General features: G+C 34.8%; 3 protein-coding genes across 7 annotated transcripts; 2 read left to right on the forward strand and 1 right to left on the reverse strand.

Annotated features, from left to right (window-relative positions):
- Positions 1–271: 271 nt before the first annotated feature.
- LOC110712901 lies at positions 272–1,604 on the forward strand. Its single transcript, XM_021891361.1, has 2 exons — positions 272–1,063; positions 1,235–1,604. The coding sequence occupies exons 1-2, from the start codon at positions 1,018–1,020 to the stop codon at positions 1,489–1,491; spliced, it is 303 nt and encodes a 100-aa protein (XP_021747053.1). The 5' UTR covers positions 272–1,017; the 3' UTR covers positions 1,492–1,604.
- Positions 1,605–4,088: 2,484 nt separating this feature from the next.
- On the forward strand, positions 4,089–8,372 carry LOC110713007. 5 transcript variants are annotated; one of them, XM_021891466.1, is made up of 12 exons: positions 4,096–4,356; positions 4,428–4,507; positions 4,595–4,646; positions 4,761–4,834; positions 4,918–5,047; positions 5,260–5,345; positions 5,475–5,616; positions 5,704–5,868; positions 6,195–7,298; positions 7,700–7,813; positions 7,891–7,983; positions 8,201–8,372. In XM_021891466.1, exons 5-11 carry the CDS (start codon positions 4,994–4,996, stop codon positions 7,954–7,956), a joined length of 1,731 nt encoding a protein of 576 aa, XP_021747158.1. In that variant the 5' UTR covers positions 4,096–4,356; positions 4,428–4,507; positions 4,595–4,646; positions 4,761–4,834; positions 4,918–4,993; the 3' UTR covers positions 7,957–7,983; positions 8,201–8,372. The 5 variants fall into 5 exon arrangements, with proteins under 5 accessions (XP_021747161.1, XP_021747158.1, XP_021747157.1 ...); XM_021891465.1 differs by having other exon boundaries at positions 4,451–4,507; XM_021891468.1 differs by having other exon boundaries at positions 4,101–4,356; positions 4,451–4,507; positions 5,704–5,826.
- A 1,128-nt stretch (positions 8,373–9,500) lies between these two features.
- LOC110713008 (ribosome maturation protein SBDS-like) lies at positions 9,501–14,790 on the reverse strand. Its single transcript, XM_021891470.1, has 5 exons — positions 14,523–14,790; positions 13,407–13,536; positions 13,114–13,314; positions 12,709–12,876; positions 9,501–10,167 (listed from the first exon to the last, which is right to left on the reverse strand). The coding sequence occupies exons 1-5, from the start codon at positions 14,654–14,656 to the stop codon at positions 9,721–9,723; spliced, it is 1,080 nt and encodes a 359-aa protein (XP_021747162.1). The 5' UTR covers positions 14,657–14,790; the 3' UTR covers positions 9,501–9,720.
- Between the last annotated feature and the right edge of the window lie 2,240 nt (positions 14,791–17,030).

Consider the following 17,030-nt stretch of genomic DNA (forward strand, 5'->3'; position numbering starts at 1 on the left):
ACCCGTACACAAAACCAGTTAACATATTAGGAAATCGCTTTGAATAACTAATAACTCAAAATTGCATTCCAAACCATATTAATTGTTAACAAATCGAGAGATCTCTTGATGTAGTGGATGGGAGGTTACCTCGCATCCTCGAGGTGCGAGGTTCAATCCTCATCATTAGCAACAAATCTCACCTGACCCCTACCCCTCTAGAGCATTGCCAGCTAGGTATTTCTATGATAGGAGCCTTTGGCAAGGGCCTAATTGACCTTACCATGTAAAAACAAATAAAATACATGTAAAAACAAATAAAATTTTGCTGGTAAAACCAAAATTCACTACTACAAAAACTAGAATAAGAAACGCAAGATATAGAACGGTTAACTTAGATATGCAATCTCTAGGATTATATAGAACGCCTATCTTAGTTAACCGTTCTATTTGATTTTTTTTTTATTTTATTAAATTGTGATTTTATTACATAGAAACGCATATCTTAGTAAACCGTTCTATTTGATATATCCAAATTTTACACTTACAATATAGATCGCTCCTCTTAGTTAACCGTTCCATATGTTTAACATTATTTTTTTAAAAATGAAAATAAAAATAAAAATCTAACATACCAAGAGGCCCAAAATTCTATCCCTAATTTTCCTTAAAAAAAAAAAAAAAAAAAAAAAAAAAAAAAAAAAAAAATCTAACCCTAACTCCTCTAAGAGCCGTTATTCTCAAATAACTTCCCCTCTTCATTTCCTCATCCTCTATCTCACGCACTTCTTGCTTCTTCCCTCCTTTGAAATCCTTACTCCTTTATCTTCTACCTTTATCCCTCAAAGTCTGATCATCATAAAAACTCCGGCTGACATCCGATTAACCCCTTCTCCGTCGTCTTCTTCCTATATTTACAACTAAACTTCGATGCAATACGGTGCGCGAAAGCTCAAACCATTGAAACCTCGATTTTTCTCTGTTTATGGTCGCAAGTTGTTGTGGGTTGATTGGGGTTTTACATTATTAAGGTAGGTGATGGCTGACATTGAATTGATTGGTGGGTCGTGTAAGGTGGTTGGAGGTGTGTAAATTTGGAAGTGCATTTTAAATTAATTCTTAATTATTAATTTTAGATCTATAACTTTTATCAATTGATATTTATTTTATGATTTGGATTATAATTTTTTATTTTTCATCTATGATTTGTGGGTGTTTGGTGCGGCTTCACTATTTGCGTGCACTATTGGTGAAGGCGCTGCGGTGGTTGAGGTTGGTGGAGACATTGCGGTGGTCGACGTTGGTGGAGATGCTGCAATGGTCGAGGTTGGTCGAGGCGCTACTAGGGAGTGGTTCAAGTTGGTGGAAGCACTGCTGTTAGTTCAGGTTGTTGAAGCTCCGCTGTGGTTGAACTGTACTGTATCAAAATTAATTTTGTTGGTGGAGGTGGTTTCGAATTTCATGGGCAGTTTAAGTTGCACTTCTGAAGTTCTTAGCAGTTTAGCACATTGATAATTATTAAGTTAGGGTATAGAATTGTATCAAAATGTCCTTGAGATGTAATTATTTGAATATAAAGAATACTTAGTAATAAAGGTTCTTTTTAATTTGATATTTGACTTTTACAATTTCAATTCTATTTGATTTGATTTATTAATTGATTTGATAATTATTAATTGATTTGATATGCAACCTCTGTGATGCAAAATTAATAATTTTTTTAAAAAAAAATTGACAAAGAGAACGATTATCTTAGCTAACTGTTCTCTTTTATTCATTTTATATAAAACATATAAAATAGGAAAGAGAACGGTTATCTCTTGGATATAGAACGCCTCTTGTACCCGTTCTCTTTTCCCTTGCATATAGAACGCCTCTTGCACCCGTTTTGTAAACTTTACACATCCTTAGCAGAAGAACGCCTCTAAGGCGTTCTATAAGGCCTATTATAATAGTTCTCTAAGGCCTTTTTTGTAGTAGTGATTTATTGAATTTAAAAAAGAGATGACATGGATAAATATAAACAAATTGAACATCTTATTTTGAGATGTATGTTACTCAAAGTAACATTTGAACGTAAGTCTATCTTTTTATAGCCATAAATATTATGTAAGTTGCAAGGACGGATACAGGGGTTGTCAGGATAATACAATCGAGTTGCACCCATATTATATACTCCTTCCGTCCCTTAATACAATGTCTCTTTTAAGCATTTATTCCTCACATAATAAAGAGAAAGAGGCATTGTATTAAGAGACGCATGGAGTATTAAATATAATTTTGGTTGAGTTGGTAGCACAATTGCTATTTTATTTTTTGGGTTTAGAGATCAAAACCTGTAGCACACAATTTTCTATTATTTTTTTTTTTATATTGTTATTTCCGTTTATTGCTCAATGCATCTTTTTTCTTTTAGTTTTTTTTATATATCATTTTTATTGGCTTAAGGAGTTATGGATATGTACTTTTTAAAATCCTTCTTATTCTTTGTTGTAGCAATTTAAAATTCAACTTATGAATATGCTTTAGAAGACTGGTCCGGTTCATATAAAATTCCTAGATTCGTCCGCTTGCCAAATAATTCTAAACGTTTGAGGTTTCTTACATTTCCAAGATCTTATCATTAAATGTGCCTAAAATATGTTGTTGAATATTAGGGATAATAATGCAATATCTTTCACAATCAATTTTTAACTAGAATCGTGAAACTACTAACTATAGACAAGATAACTCAAATATAGCTGAACTGGTTAGAACTAGGGCTATCAAACAATCATCTCTCAAATAAATGGGTGAAACCAATCGAAATCCGACTCTTACATCGAAAAAATTTAATTTGGAGCTAAAAATTTGACAAACCAATCAATTCGATGTCAACCTGACCTCCAATTTTTAACCCAAGAATTGAAGAGCTACACTACCTAATCTAGTATCAATGCTAGAAAATTAAACTCATGACTCGATTTGGATTTGATATGTATGATCCCAACCCAACTTGCAATCAATTATAACATATAACTAAATTCAACCAAAGAACAATTGTAATTAACTTGACAAGACATAACTTGGGGCTCAATTCGACTTGAGAGTTGATTCAAACTAATTTAATTCTATAAGACCCGAAATTTGATTTAACCAACGTCATTATTCTATGATCGCAGTTGGATGAATCTCCAGTGGTTCCTTCCATCGGCGTCATCGAACCACATTAGCAATCCAGAAGAACTGGAAGCTCGAAACGACCGGTCAAAGGAATTGAATGGGACCCCTAGAAAAGAGCGTATAAAGGGAGGGAATTCGGAAAATTCACTCTTTCCAACCTTTTCTATCTATAGAAGTAGGTTTTTGAAAGTCAATTTGAGATTTTTTTTGCGTTGGTTTTTCCAACGAAACAAAGCACTTTATTGTCTTTCTCATTCGGAAGGCTCAGTCCCACACTCGGACCAACCTAAGTCAACCAAAATCCAACTCGATTCTATCTAATAGCTAATCTCAACTCGAGATAATTCAAATCCAATTCACTCGACTAAATGAATCCCTCCGACCCATTATTATTAATCAAACCAAAGTAAAAATGATTGAACTCATACTTCCATTAGTTAGAACAATCCAATTAATCAAATGTACGAAATCTTTATCATAATTGTGTTAAAACCCGTTTTGATTTCTTGTCCAACCCTTTCTTATACTCGAGGCTTATACAATCTGAACTTCACTCGTACCCAAGACACATTGTTTTGAGCTTGAACCACAACCAAGACACATTTGATCCGAGCTAGCTTGATCTAGCCTAAGGCACATTTGATCCAAACTTTACTCATATTCGTAGTAATCTGACCAAGATTTGATCTGAGCTGATACGCAACCGATCTAAACTTGACTTGAACTTGAAATTAATCATTACAAACTCATCCCAAATCGATATGAGCTCAAACCAAGTCGACAATAACCCAAACAAAACATGATACAAATCGAAGTAGAATCTAACCCGAATTATAAATATCTGCTTTCACCCGAATTTGAAGTAACCCGAAAAGATCCGATTCCTGGCCCCCCATCTTTTTATGATGTTGTGACTTGCTTTTTTTTTTTTTTTTAAATACAGTTCATGAAAGAGACAAATATGTGATTTAGGCATGTGAAAATTTGAGGCCACCACTAAAAAATCTTTGAGCTTAGGTGGGTCCATGTCTTAGATGCCTTCATCACTGAGGTTCATCCACATCTAATCCAAACTCCTAACCATCCTATCTAAAAGCTTATCAAAATTTCCTTGAAAATTGTTTTCTTTTCATTTAACAACTGAAAATCATCATTTAATTCGACATTGCTCGATTTTCCGTTCGTTTTCAATGCCTGGAACTATCCAAGTATCGGGTATGTTGTAGCTCATCATGCCTTAATTAGTTTGTGTACCAACATGAAGTGTATTATAACTGCTATGACAGATTTCTGATTTTTTTTTTTTCAGTACTTGAATTGGTGGGACTACCATCTCCATCACAATCTTCATCAATGGGTGTTAAGGGTATGAAAATTGTTTCGTTTAGATTAAATCTCGTCTACATCTTTACTTTGTGTCATATATTAAACTCTTAGTCTTGGGGCAATGCAGTTTCTATGGGAAAACAGGCACATGAAATGCAGGACAATAAAGAAACTTCTTTGTAATGTCACTTGACTTCATGCTAATTCGTCGTACTCCTTTGTATGTTTGTAGCATTTTATTTTTTGGAATTAGATCCTAATGATGGAAGTTTATACCTTTTCCATTTTTATAGTGCATTAGCTTCTCTACGGGACAAATTGAATGTATCGATACGTGACTCTGAAGGGAGTGAAATAGCACATACAGGTCAGTAAATACTGCAGAGCATATATATCAGTATGAGCAGTGATTCAGTGACAGCCACTGATGGAAGTGTAGTTGCTTTGCAGATGTTGAAACTAGGTCCATTGTCGAAAAGGGTACTTGGGATGATCTATTCCCACTTAAAGACGGGGGCATATCCGTATGAGACTGCATTTTATCCTTACAGAAAATGAGCTGAACAGGATTCGCAGTATGGTAATTATCTGTCGAATTCTCAACTGAATCAGTCCTACAACAGAACCTTATAAAGATTTTGTCGATATACTTGTAATATCATTGCAAAGTGAATAAATCACCAATGAAGTATGATTGTGGCTATCATGTACGACGTATATATATGAGTCTCTAAGAGTTATCTCATCGCCATTGTGCCTTATATAATGTGTAGGAGTTTTGTTGACTTGCAGAGAGAATCTGCAGCTCGGAAAAAGCAGGTGGAACTTCAGAAGAGGAGTCACAGTAGCTCAGATTTAGCAGTTGCTTCTGGTGGTAGGTCTGCATCATCTTTGTTCCTCAGCTTTGTACTAATATGAATTGTGTGTGCATTAAACATGAGGTACGAAGGGAAATTTTTTTTTGACAATTTTCTAGTAGTGTGATTCTAAATCGTTATTGTTATCAGCCCTGCGTCTTCACAAGATTCACTCAAGGCTCAGCATCAGACTCGCGAAAGAAGTGTACCGCCTGACAGCCAAGCTAAAATAATATTGACAGATTCCAATGATGAAGTTTTGAACAAAGCTCAACCTGGTCAGAAGAAACAAGTAATTTTTGTGATGCTTTTTATTTAAGTTCATTTTAAATTCATAAATTGCATAAACATATGTTTCAAATACGCTTTCTGCAAACAGGCACTTTCCACCTCCAAATCAACTGGGGCACTGGATAAGTTTCCGGCTTATCAACAGCTGAAGGAAAGAATTCAAGGACAAAACGTGGAGCAGCAGAGACGGTCAAATAAAACACCTACCAATGTAAGGAAATTGATGCTTGCTATTGAAAGTAGTCCAGTGAAGGTATCTGTTTACTGACAGTTATGCTCATAGTGTCATTCAAGGTTTTACCTATGTTACTCGGACTCTATAATTTACCTCAAGCACCCAATTCAAATCTCCAACACCAAACCATGGGTATAGAAAATTGTCACTTCAATTTGGAACCAAATTATGGAAAGTTTTTATAAAATAGGCGAGTCTATTATGCTGTCACATACTTGTGTCTTAACATATGTATCTGAGTCCGAGTAACATAGCCTTTTACTGCATTTACACCTTAGATATGAGATACCGAGAAATTTTTTTTTTTTTTTTTTCCTGAATCAACTGCTACTAATAAACCACAGGCAACAACTCAATTTAGCAGTAGTACTATTGTGGATATTCCTTCCAAAGAGCCAAGCTTAAAGAAGATGGTTGCTGTCAATACTGAACCAGTTGTCTCGAACTTAGAATCAGCACCAGCACTTTCAACTCAGGAAAAAGTAGGTGAAGAAAGAAGGGAAAGAATACCTGTTACTGATGAAACAAAGGAATTGAGTCGATTAAGGAGTAATACTAGAATGGATAACCCTTTCAAAGTGCCAATCTTAAAGAAGACAATTTTTGCTAACAGTAAACCAGTTTTGTCCAAATTTTTAACCGCATCAGCTACTTCTACTACAGGGGAAATAGAAAAAGAAAGAGGGAAATTATTAACTGTTAAAGATGAAGCAAAGGAAACAATCTTAAGGAAGACAGTTGTTGTAAATTCTGAAGCAGCACCCAGTCCTTCGACTCCAGAGGAGATAGGGAAAGAGTTGTTTTCCAGTAAATATAAAACTAAGGAAACAGGGAAATTAAGCAGTAATACAAGAGTGCATACTCCCATGAAAATGTCAATCTTAAAGAAGGTAGTTTCAGTGAGTTCCGTGACAGATATGTCCAACTCAGAATCAGCCTCAGCTTCTTCTACTTCAGAGAAAATGGGGAAAGGAAGAGAGAAATATAAGGACTATGGATCAACTCAACAAGAGATTTCTGATGAGTATAGTAAAGCTAATACCCAACATACAAATGAAGAGAGTAAAGAGGAGAAAAATGCAATGAAAAAGTTGCATACATCACCTATTTCTGAAAAAAGTACATTTTCTTTGAATACTCTTCTTGAAGCATTACCGAGAAGAAAGCAGTCTTCTACTGAATTTTTCAACCGAAAGTATGGATATACTACCAAAGACGCTTTAGTTATTGATGATAAATGGAGAAGCAAACAATGGAAATCTTCTCAATGTAGAGGAACATCTAAAGTGTTTGATGGGAATGAGCATCATTCAATTGATAGCTTACGCGGCTGGATATTTTTGGATGAAATGATACGCTCATGTGTTTTAAGAGATGACAGCAGGCCACGTCTGAATGTACCTGAAGGTTGTCTTTCCAATTGCAGTCAGGATAATGATCATGAAAAGGTCAGTCCACACCTAGCTGACCAAAAGAAATGAAGCTTATACTAGTATGCACTTCCTCTTTCATCCTAGACAGATCTAAAGCACTGTGCATCATGCATAAAATGTTCTACTTTAACAGCAAATCTATGAAATCACTCCTAGCAAGTTCTTCTAAACTACTCACATGAATTTGCTTAAAATAAAATAATCAAGTTGTCTAAAGATTAGATTTGCACTAATAGCGATTAATTTGCATGCTTAGTGCTGTGTGGTACGTCATTTTATTATTACAAGTATAAATAATGAAGCTGTCTTCATAGGGGGGAAATGCATTTTAGCTATGTGCTATCATGTTGTATTGTCAAATTAACTGTACAAGGAAACTTCTGATTTTTTTTTTTTTTTCTTTGTTATGATTTCAGCTCACAGATACTGGCCTCACCCAAAGAAAAAGTGAGAAGAGAACTACTGGATCGAAAAAATTGGAGTCCAACAGATGGCCTGACAATATACCATTTACTGGACCAGGCGGCCAGGTTTAGTTGTTACTGATCAATCTCCATCAATTTGCATATAACAGTGACTGGAAAATAAAGCAAAATTGTTTATGCAGGTAATGAAGATTGCGATCATGGCAGGCTTTGGCCTCCTTGTATTGCTCACAAGACAGGGAAAATAAGAGGTCTTACATTTGTATTCGTTCAAGGTAAATGCTTCATTCAAAACTGTCTATATGAAACCTCATAGTTGATATGTACATTTAAAGACATCCTTTCCAATTATTGCATGTAGAGTTATCTTTTAAGTTTTAAGCTATTACATATCACATAAACTAAGGTTACAGAGTATATTATTTGCATCGAGTTAGCTCTATTCTATGAGCTGGGATGATCACTGATACTTAATTTCTCCTTTATATGCAGACAATACAGCCAATGGTTAATTTTGCGATCAGCTTAGGATGCAGTTATCATACAAACACTCTGTATATCATCAAACATGTATGTAAAAGCATATCAAACTGCTTTGTGCTAATGTAATTCTAGTATTGTATTTATTCATCTTGCTGCGGACTCTTTTCAGAGTTTCAGGAAACTACAGGCTCAGATAAAAGTGAGAGTAAATTTCGTTTTTTCAAAAGGCATGTAAGAGTTATAAAATACCAAGTGAGCAAGTCCAAGGTAATCATCATGATAAACAAAACGTGCAATACCACAAAGCTTATCAAAAATGCTTTAATCTGCTCTTATCTAAAAACCTACATAGATCAACAGGATCATGAATCAACAGCCTTGACTTCACATTTTAGCTACACATTATTGTTTTAAGTTGTTTGATACTTCGATTTCATTGTTTATTGGTTAAATGTCTTAGCAAATGAATAAAACAAGCAAATGCAAATATTGAGTTTAATGCTCATTTATGCAACTGAACATAAATCATAGAGACAAATTTGATAATCCCAAACTTTTCTCTCTCAAAAGTCTCAGTCACTTAACGCAAAATTTAAGCAAGAAAGCGTAGAAATGTTTAATGATAAAGGGCGTATGCCTAAGAATAAAACAGAGTACGTAGAACAAAAAAAAAGACGAAGATAGTACCTGAATGTCGTCTCCTCATTCCTGCATTCCAACGCTATGAAATCGTACATTGCCTGTTCCCCAAATTCTCAACGGCCTAACTCGAACCATTACCATTATCTTCTCTACTCATATTTTTGACCCCTTATAGTCAATGGACTTGTTACGATCTTCAACAATGGGATCTTGGGTCCTCCCATTTTCATCACCACCCAATTTCAAAGTTCAGGCATTTTACCAAAACCCAAACCAAGGTCACCCACTATTGTTGAATTTTATCTTGATCCATTTTCTACCTGCACAACAGCACAAGCTCCAAAATTAAGTTGCAACGGTGATGATTCTTCGGTTTTTACTTTCCTCCATATTAACCGATTCTTGGTTTCCAACATGGTTGTTATCCGCCATTGTAGGAGGAAGAAAGTGAAGATTAAAGAGAAATGGCAAAGCCACCCAACATGAATATACTGAGATTTTTAGGGGAGATGAAAGCCAACAGCAGTGGTTGTACCGGTGTAGGCTGTCTTTCTGAATATATGTATCACATTTCATAAACTCAAGCATGATGTACATTAGGTTAATGTACACCTAGTGCATTATAGTGTTTACCATCAACAAAAGTATCACAAAAATTAAGGCAAACTTGGCAGTAAAAAGGTTAAAGTCTCCAAATATATTCGAGAATTTAATAAGCCTGAAGGGATTACTAAAGAAACATACTGCTCAGATTCACATTCACTCTAAATTGTTACACAAATCGTATGATGTCCAAATTTGTACATAAGCACATCTTCTCGTAATCAGTTCCACTATAGCAGCATCAGTACAGTACGCACAGAATAGCAAAATGAGATTCAAAATTATTAAAAAGAGTATTCCTTGAGATCTTCCTTTGAGTCGCCAAATTCCACATCAGCCAAACATTCGTCAGCACTAAGGGGAGGAAGGTTTCTAGTCTTGCGCTTAAGGTTATGTCTATGCCATTCACTCTTGAAGTGCTCTCTGTATTGTTTTGCATCACCTACAAAAGCGTTGCATGTGCTGCATTTGGTTTGCTTCACTTCCGGCTCAGAAGTTTTAGTACTACTTGAAACCGACTGCTTTTGTAACCTCTCACTTAGCTGATGAACAGAAGGTTCTGCTGGTTCCTTGGGCAGGCTTGGTGGAATGTCTTCATTGAATTCATCAAAAGCATCAACACCAGTATCTCCCTCTGAATGAACAGAGACGGCAAGAATTTCTAGCCTTCCTTGTAGATTCCTCACAAAGCTATCAAATTCTCGGAATATACCTGGATCCAGTTCACAGACCTGCACTCGTAAATTAGAACACATGAGTAACATTGTAAAAATTTTAAGCTTATAATTCCTGTATGAGCAGGAATTCAGGAAATCAGCAGCCCTCACATTATTATATTAGCATTCATTACAGCCTGACAACAATCTCCTCAAGTCCATTTTCATGTACTCATAAATATCCTATCCCTCTAATACATATTATTAAAACAATAGAGGTATTGGAAAAGGCTATTCTATACTGGGCAAGGGCAAAAATTAATGTCAATGAAAACATAACATGATAACAACAATAATTATAAGTTGAACACCTAAAGGTTGTAGTATGTGTCAATGCAGGGATGATTGACCAATGGGCCAAAGAGCAAAATAACTAAGGCCTCAATGTAAACAACACTAACATTTGAGTGGGATCATGAAAGGCTATTCTGACTAAATATTTCCAGAAATTCTAGTATATTGGCTAAACTCATATCATGAAGCCAAAGCCAAAACTACAGGAACACACAGATTTGATAGCAAGTAGGGCTCCACTCCAGTATAGTTGCATCTAGCTCAAGCTACTGAAGACTTCTATTTGTCCTTGCCTAACCCAAAAGCAAGATTGATCCCACCCGTTTATAAATCAATAACAATTTAGCATCCTTTACAGCTTTCAAGACACGACTTGCTCTCTCTATTCCCACGTGAAAGGGGTCATTCATGCTAGACAACACCAAATTGAACTAATACTTTTCAAGCTGGCTAGTCTGTCTTCTATCCTTTCACTAGAGATGTGTAACTAATTCCCAGAAATCCGCTCCACATACTGAACATGTCCTAGCCAATGTATAGATTAAAGTGGTAAATTGATAAACTTCCCAACTGGATCGATACGAATCAGCGCCACTTGCGCCAGTCTATGAAGGAAAATAAGTTGATTACCTCAAAAGTCTAAGCCATGAATTAAAGGAGCTCAAGAGCTGTGAAACAAATGCACAATACCTTAACATTATGCCCAAGATTACTTGACCAAGGGTTTGTAACAGAACATTAAATATTAGGCCAGCTTTCCACGCTAGTGGTAGGGAAAGACAATTTGCCAGATACAAGATCTTTCAGCAGACAGCACTAATTATAGGATCAGAAATACGTAAACATTGAAGCAGTGTAAGTGTGTAACACTGCTGAGAGTTTGGGTTTGTGGGCATATAGGTACCCCCAGATGGTCTTTCAGAAAAATTCCCTTTACTAGTTCCCAACAGATATAATGTGTAGTAGAGTACATCCAAACCTTCACACACTTTAGCAATAAAGGGATCCACGTCGATTGTTAATGATTTTGTCGTACGGTATCCAGAGCTTAATTCATTAGGATATTGAATCATTTATGCCTTAAAGAATTGATTCTCTAGATGAACATACATTTAAGGCAGATCAACTCACACAAAGCACAACAACAGAGCAATTCAGAGATAAACATTTGAAATACCATGGAAATGTTTGCGTATATAGTTTACTTAAATTCAAAAAACAGATAAGCTGGCAGGTGGAAAAGGCTTCTCGGAGTAAATTCAACTATAATATGATCAAGTGTAACAGCAGACTGCAGAGGGATGAGCACCCTTCTCAATTTTTTTCATGGAATATTTGTATAGCATTACACTATATAAACAATTTAGATCAATATATAAATACTTCCATTTACAAAAAATATTGCAACACTAACTTCTTCACTATTTACACATTAACTTTGACCACTTTTATTTTTTAATTTATTGGAAGCAAATGTTAACAAGTAACATGTTGAATTAGTTTCATTGTATATTTTCATAATATAAAATTTTATTATTTTTTACAGTTATTATTAACATAAAAATTAAATTTTTTTCAAATTTATTGGATGTTATCAAGTAACATGTAGAATTACTTTCATTGTACATTTGCATTATATAAAATTTAATTTCTCTGTACGGTTATTATTTGCATACAATTTGAGAGAGAAAAAAAAAGGTGGATAGAGCAAGAGAGATTAAAAAAATGTGTGGATATAGTTAAGACATTGTGTATTGATTTTATGCTTTTTATAATTTACTCACACAAAGAGGACAAAAAATTAAAGAGAGCAATGTTGAACCTTTGATTAAATATATTGAAAATGGGGGTTTGTAAAAGCTAGCAACTTTAGGAGGAGGTTTGGAATTTTATTCATAAGAGGAGGAGCTTAGGCAAAATATTTTAGGAATTGAGGAAAAAGAACTTGATATTGGGGCTTATGAGGTTTCACAATCAAGATAGCTTAACCAATTTTTGGGTAGCATATACCAAATGTCCCCTAATTGTTACAATTATTAGGCACATTATATTCAAAGATGATCTAAGTCCCAAATCATTCAAATAACACACCCAAAAAAGTATTATCCAAGAAATAGGCTCAACTCCAATAAACTTGCAGGAATGGATAAAAAGGGAAAGTTTAGAGCTGCAAACATAACAGTCAAGTAAAAAAGATATAAACAAACGATATCAGGGCTGCAAAATTAGGATGAGAAGCACTGATGTAATGAACAAACTTACAACTGAAAGTTGATTTCCAGATTCCTCCTTTGACACAATATCCCCATGCCCTGTTTCTAGCTTCTCCTTGATAGAGGGAAAGCTCTCAGGAGAAACAGTGATTCGGAGCCGCATTGGAGATCTTTTAATGGGAAATTTCTGCTGAAGCTGACGGATAACCTCTAGTGCCTACATTATGTTCATAATAAATTAAGGAACTCCATTATATAAGAAAAAGTGTGGGTTATTTTAGGACTGAGATAAAGTTGCAATTCAATAATCAAAGGCATTAGCTTAACAAAGATGCAGAACTATACTAATGACTCCAACAACAAAGCAAGATATGAAGATTGTGAAAACAAAAGATTGAGATGCTAGCAAATCAGGGAAAGGAAATTTAAGCCAATGAACTGAAGGACTGCTAACCTGCTTCTTTGAACTGCTATGGGGATCAACAGCATAGTGAATTTCATGCATCAAACGTTCAATCATACTAATTGTATAAGGATGCTTGGTCTCGGGATTAATAGTCTTCTGCATGACAATAGTTGCAATATCCCGAAATTGACTCGATAACTGGGCCTCCCTCTCTTTCCCTGCAACTTGAAGCTCTCCTTTGTCCAAAATCTAACCAAAAAAAACTTGTATCAGAAGACCAAGCTATTGCATCCCTACAACATTAGAGTTTCAAAATTAAAAGGCAAAGAAAATCTGTGCACCTCCAAACATATCTTTGACTGATCATCTGTCCCGAAAGCAGCAATCAAATCCTTTGACTTGGCTAGGACTCCTTTTGAAACATTACAATACACAATTTGGGATTGCAATACTTCATCTATATCTTTCTCTCTGTTTCAAAAATTTTAACAAACTCAACGACATAAATGATGAAAAAGAATTCACATTTGTGGAGCAATTGCTAAACCTAATATCACATCAAATTTCAGCAAATCAAAAATACACAAAGTGTTTAAACCCTACTTTTTTCCTAATTAACTCATTTCTCAACCAAAACTTCCTTGTGTGGCCACGCATCCACCATAGCATACACATCTCCGCCACATAAATCTTAAAAAGAACCTCAATTCCGTACCACATGATAGTGCAGGCCATATGATAGAATTCTAATAACAAGATATACAAAAATTGATATTATGTAAAATGTTTTTGGATTAGTCTAGTTTTATACTATCAAAATAACATCATTTTGTAATTTTAATTAGTAGAACATTAATACAAGTAAGATGGGTAAATTCTTGGCGGTAAAACCCAAAAAGGAAATTACTTAAATGCTACAAAACTCTCATCAAATCAAAGTAATTCATTCATACAAGTAAGAAAGAACCCTAATCAGATATGACCCAAAATGTTATAATGAAAAATATTTTTGGATAAGTCTCGTTTTATACTATAAAATTAACATCATTTGTAATTTTAAACTAGTAGAACATTAATACAAGTAAGATGGGCAAATATTTAGAGGTAAAACCCAAAATGAAAATCAATTATATGCTAGAAAACTCTCATCAAATCAAAGCAATTAATTCATACAAGTAAGAAAGAACCCTAATCAGATATGACCCAAGATATACCAATAATGCTATTATGAAAATAACATCATTTTGTAATTTAAATTAGTAGAACATTAATACAAGTAAGCTGGGTAAATTCTTGGTAAAACCCAGAAAGAAAATCAATTATATACTACAAAACTCTGAACAAATCAAAGCAATTAATTCATACAAGTAAGAAAGAACCCTAATCAAATTTGACCCAATATTGAATTGGAAATACAATCAATAATTCATTTCAGATAGAAAGAGAGAGAAGATTACACGCCAGAACGCCAAGAGAGGACTTTGTTCTTGTAGCAAGCAATTTCAAAGCGGTTGCCATGCTTCTTCAATCGAACTACGGCAACGTTTGTGAGGCGCTTCTGGCCTATCGGCTGTAACAACGTCCTCGACATTTTATGAGTTTTTTCAACCTTCGCTTGTTCTACTGCCGCCGCTTCCGCCGCCTAACCAAAGCTCTCAGGGAGGAGTTGTAATGTGCTTTTCGGAATACGGGTTTTAGAGCTATGCACATGTGGATTCATTTTACACATTTTGTTCACTTTATATACGGAGTAAATAAAATGTTATGGACTATTATGGACTATTCTCCATTTCGTAATAATCGTACTCCTTTTGTTTTATAAAAATCGCAACAATGGGTACAAAGTTTTAGGGAAAAAAAAGAGTTGTAATATAAAGGAAATTTTACAAAAAATCACCTATTAAATTATTATTTTTTTTCATATAACCACCTTTAAAAAAAAATATTGCAAAAGACCACCAATTTAAAAACAAAATGTTACAAATTACCACTTTTTTAGCCAAATTTATCAATTGTTTTACATTGAACTGGTGGTCGTTTAAAAGGTGGTTATAAGCAAAAAAAAAATTAGAAGGTGGTTTTTGCAAAATTTCCTAATATAAAATAGTCTCATTTGTATTAAGTATTAAATAGTTTTTAATAGCTGATTGTATTAGCTAATTGTATAAAACTGTTTGGTAAATAGTTGATTGGTTAAAGTTGTTTAAGCATTCAATAGCCAATAAGCTAATTGTGGATTTTTAACGATTCAGTTTTTGACCCGAATCGTTAAACCCGACTCTTTCGAACCGATCCGAAAAGGAAATGAACCATTAAAAACCCTTTTTTGAAAATCAAAAACTGACCAGATCAAATTTTTTCTAACCCGAAACTGAACTGAACCAAATTTGTGCGAACCATTACTAACCCGACCCGTTATCAAGCCAAACCGTTACTACCCAAAACTGAAAACAACCCGAAATGATTAGGACTGAACCCGATAGTAATCCAACCCATTTTAAACTGAAAACGCGTGAACCCGGTAAAAATCCAACAAACCCAAATCGGTCCAACCTGTAACCTGTTGTGACCGAACCATTTATAATTATTAGTTTAGATGAACTACTACGAGAGGGTGGGTGAATAGTAGTAGGTTCCAATAGCGGAACTTTAGCGGAAATAAACAATTAAAACGTAAAGGAACTTAAAGCACACATCAAGTTTTACGAGGAAACCATCCAATGCCTAACTGGAAGTAAAACCTCGGCCCTATTGGGACTTATAAACAAATTCCACTATAATAGGCAACTCTCCTAGTACAACCTATTACACAGACCTTTGCTTTGCAAGTTCCACCACGAACACTTGACTATATGATAGGACACCTCCTACCAGACCTAAGACACCTCCTAGGACCCTTTTCTTCCTCTACCCAGGACACTTCCTAGGTGACCCAAGACACCTCTCAGGTTCCTTTCACTCACTGTGCACTCACAGCTACCACTCGAATTTTAGAGAATTCAAACACAAACGTAAACGTGAATTTAAGAGAATCCACAATCTCACCCCAAAACCAATTACAACACAAAGACACACTCTAACACATAAATGGAAAGCTACACATGAAACCCGAAATCAAAATGATAAAGCTTTAACCTTTGGCAAACTTACTCTTAAGCACTAAGTGGTTTTCACGCTTAAAACTCTCATTTTGCTTCGCTGAATTACTTCTATATTTATAGAGGTTCCTCAGCTCACAAAGTAAGTTTTTCGTAAATAAGATAAGTTAAACAAAAATCTAATTTTATCTCTTTAAAAACCGAAACCAAACCAGATTTAATTTTGTTTTATTTGAAAACCAAATCTTATCAAATTCGTTTTAATTAAAAGATAGAATTTTATGAAAAAGATAAAACCGAGTTAAATCAGATTTTAAGGATAAAATCAAATAAATATTTTTTCATAAAACCAAACTTATAATTATCTTATACGAATTGATTAGTTTTCCAAGCCTTATCTGATTTCTAATAAATTCCATGCATAACAACCATTAACATGTTTACATCAACCTACAAAACAAACTTATCTTTTATACAACTATAAGTTATGAAGTCCATCTTTTTTGGTTGATATCTCGATCTTTGCACTGATCCTTGGTTGTTGAGGCTTGCCCCAGCATTACACCGGAACCAAGTCGTTACAACCCGTTTTGAAGTTCCTGTTAAGAAACTTCGGGAAGTTCCATTGCTGGAACTCTTCTTCTGTCTTTTACTTGTCCTCATGGATCTTCTAAAGTTCCTTTGTCTCAGTTCCTACTTCAGCTCCCATCGCTTACTGAACCTGCAAACATCACAACACTAGAAAATCCTTATTTAAAGGAAGTTTGCTCAATTCTTAACATCATCATCAAAACCTCATAAGGGTCAACAATAATCCATAACTCGTTATGACCGAATCGTTTCCAACCCATAACCCGTTGAAGCTGA

Source organism: Chenopodium quinoa, unplaced genomic scaffold, assembly GCF_001683475.1.
Source record: "Chenopodium quinoa cultivar QQ74 unplaced genomic scaffold, ASM168347v1, whole genome shotgun sequence".
Taxonomy (NCBI): domain Eukaryota; kingdom Viridiplantae; phylum Streptophyta; class Magnoliopsida; order Caryophyllales; family Amaranthaceae; genus Chenopodium; species Chenopodium quinoa.

Excerpts from the sequence above, each read along its gene's own strand:
- LOC110713008 (XM_021891470.1), bottom strand. The coding sequence starts at position 14,656 with ATGTCGAGGACGTTGTTACAGCCGATAGGCCAGAAGCGCCTCACAAAC. Across the intron at positions 13,315-13,406 it reads AGTCAAAGATATGTTTGGAG|ATTTTGGACAAAGGAGAGCT; the intron begins GTGCACAGATTT and ends TTTTTTGGTTAG. Across the intron at positions 12,877-13,113 it reads ATAGCAGTTCAAAGAAGCAG|GCACTAGAGGTTATCCGTCA; the intron begins GTTAGCAGTCCT and ends AACATAATGTAG.
- LOC110713007 (XM_021891466.1), top strand. The coding sequence starts at position 4,994 with ATGAGACTGCATTTTATCCTTACAGAAAATGAGCTGAACAGGATTCGC. Across the intron at positions 5,346-5,474 it reads GCAGTTGCTTCTGGTGGTAG|CCCTGCGTCTTCACAAGATT; the intron begins GTCTGCATCATC and ends TATTGTTATCAG. Across the intron at positions 7,814-7,890 it reads TTACTGGACCAGGCGGCCAG|GTAATGAAGATTGCGATCAT; the intron begins GTTTAGTTGTTA and ends TTGTTTATGCAG.
- LOC110712901 (XM_021891361.1), top strand. The coding sequence starts at position 1,018 with ATGGCTGACATTGAATTGATTGGTGGGTCGTGTAAGGTGGTTGGAG. Across the intron at positions 1,064-1,234 it reads GTCGTGTAAGGTGGTTGGAG|GCGCTGCGGTGGTTGAGGTT; the intron begins GTGTGTAAATTT and ends CTATTGGTGAAG.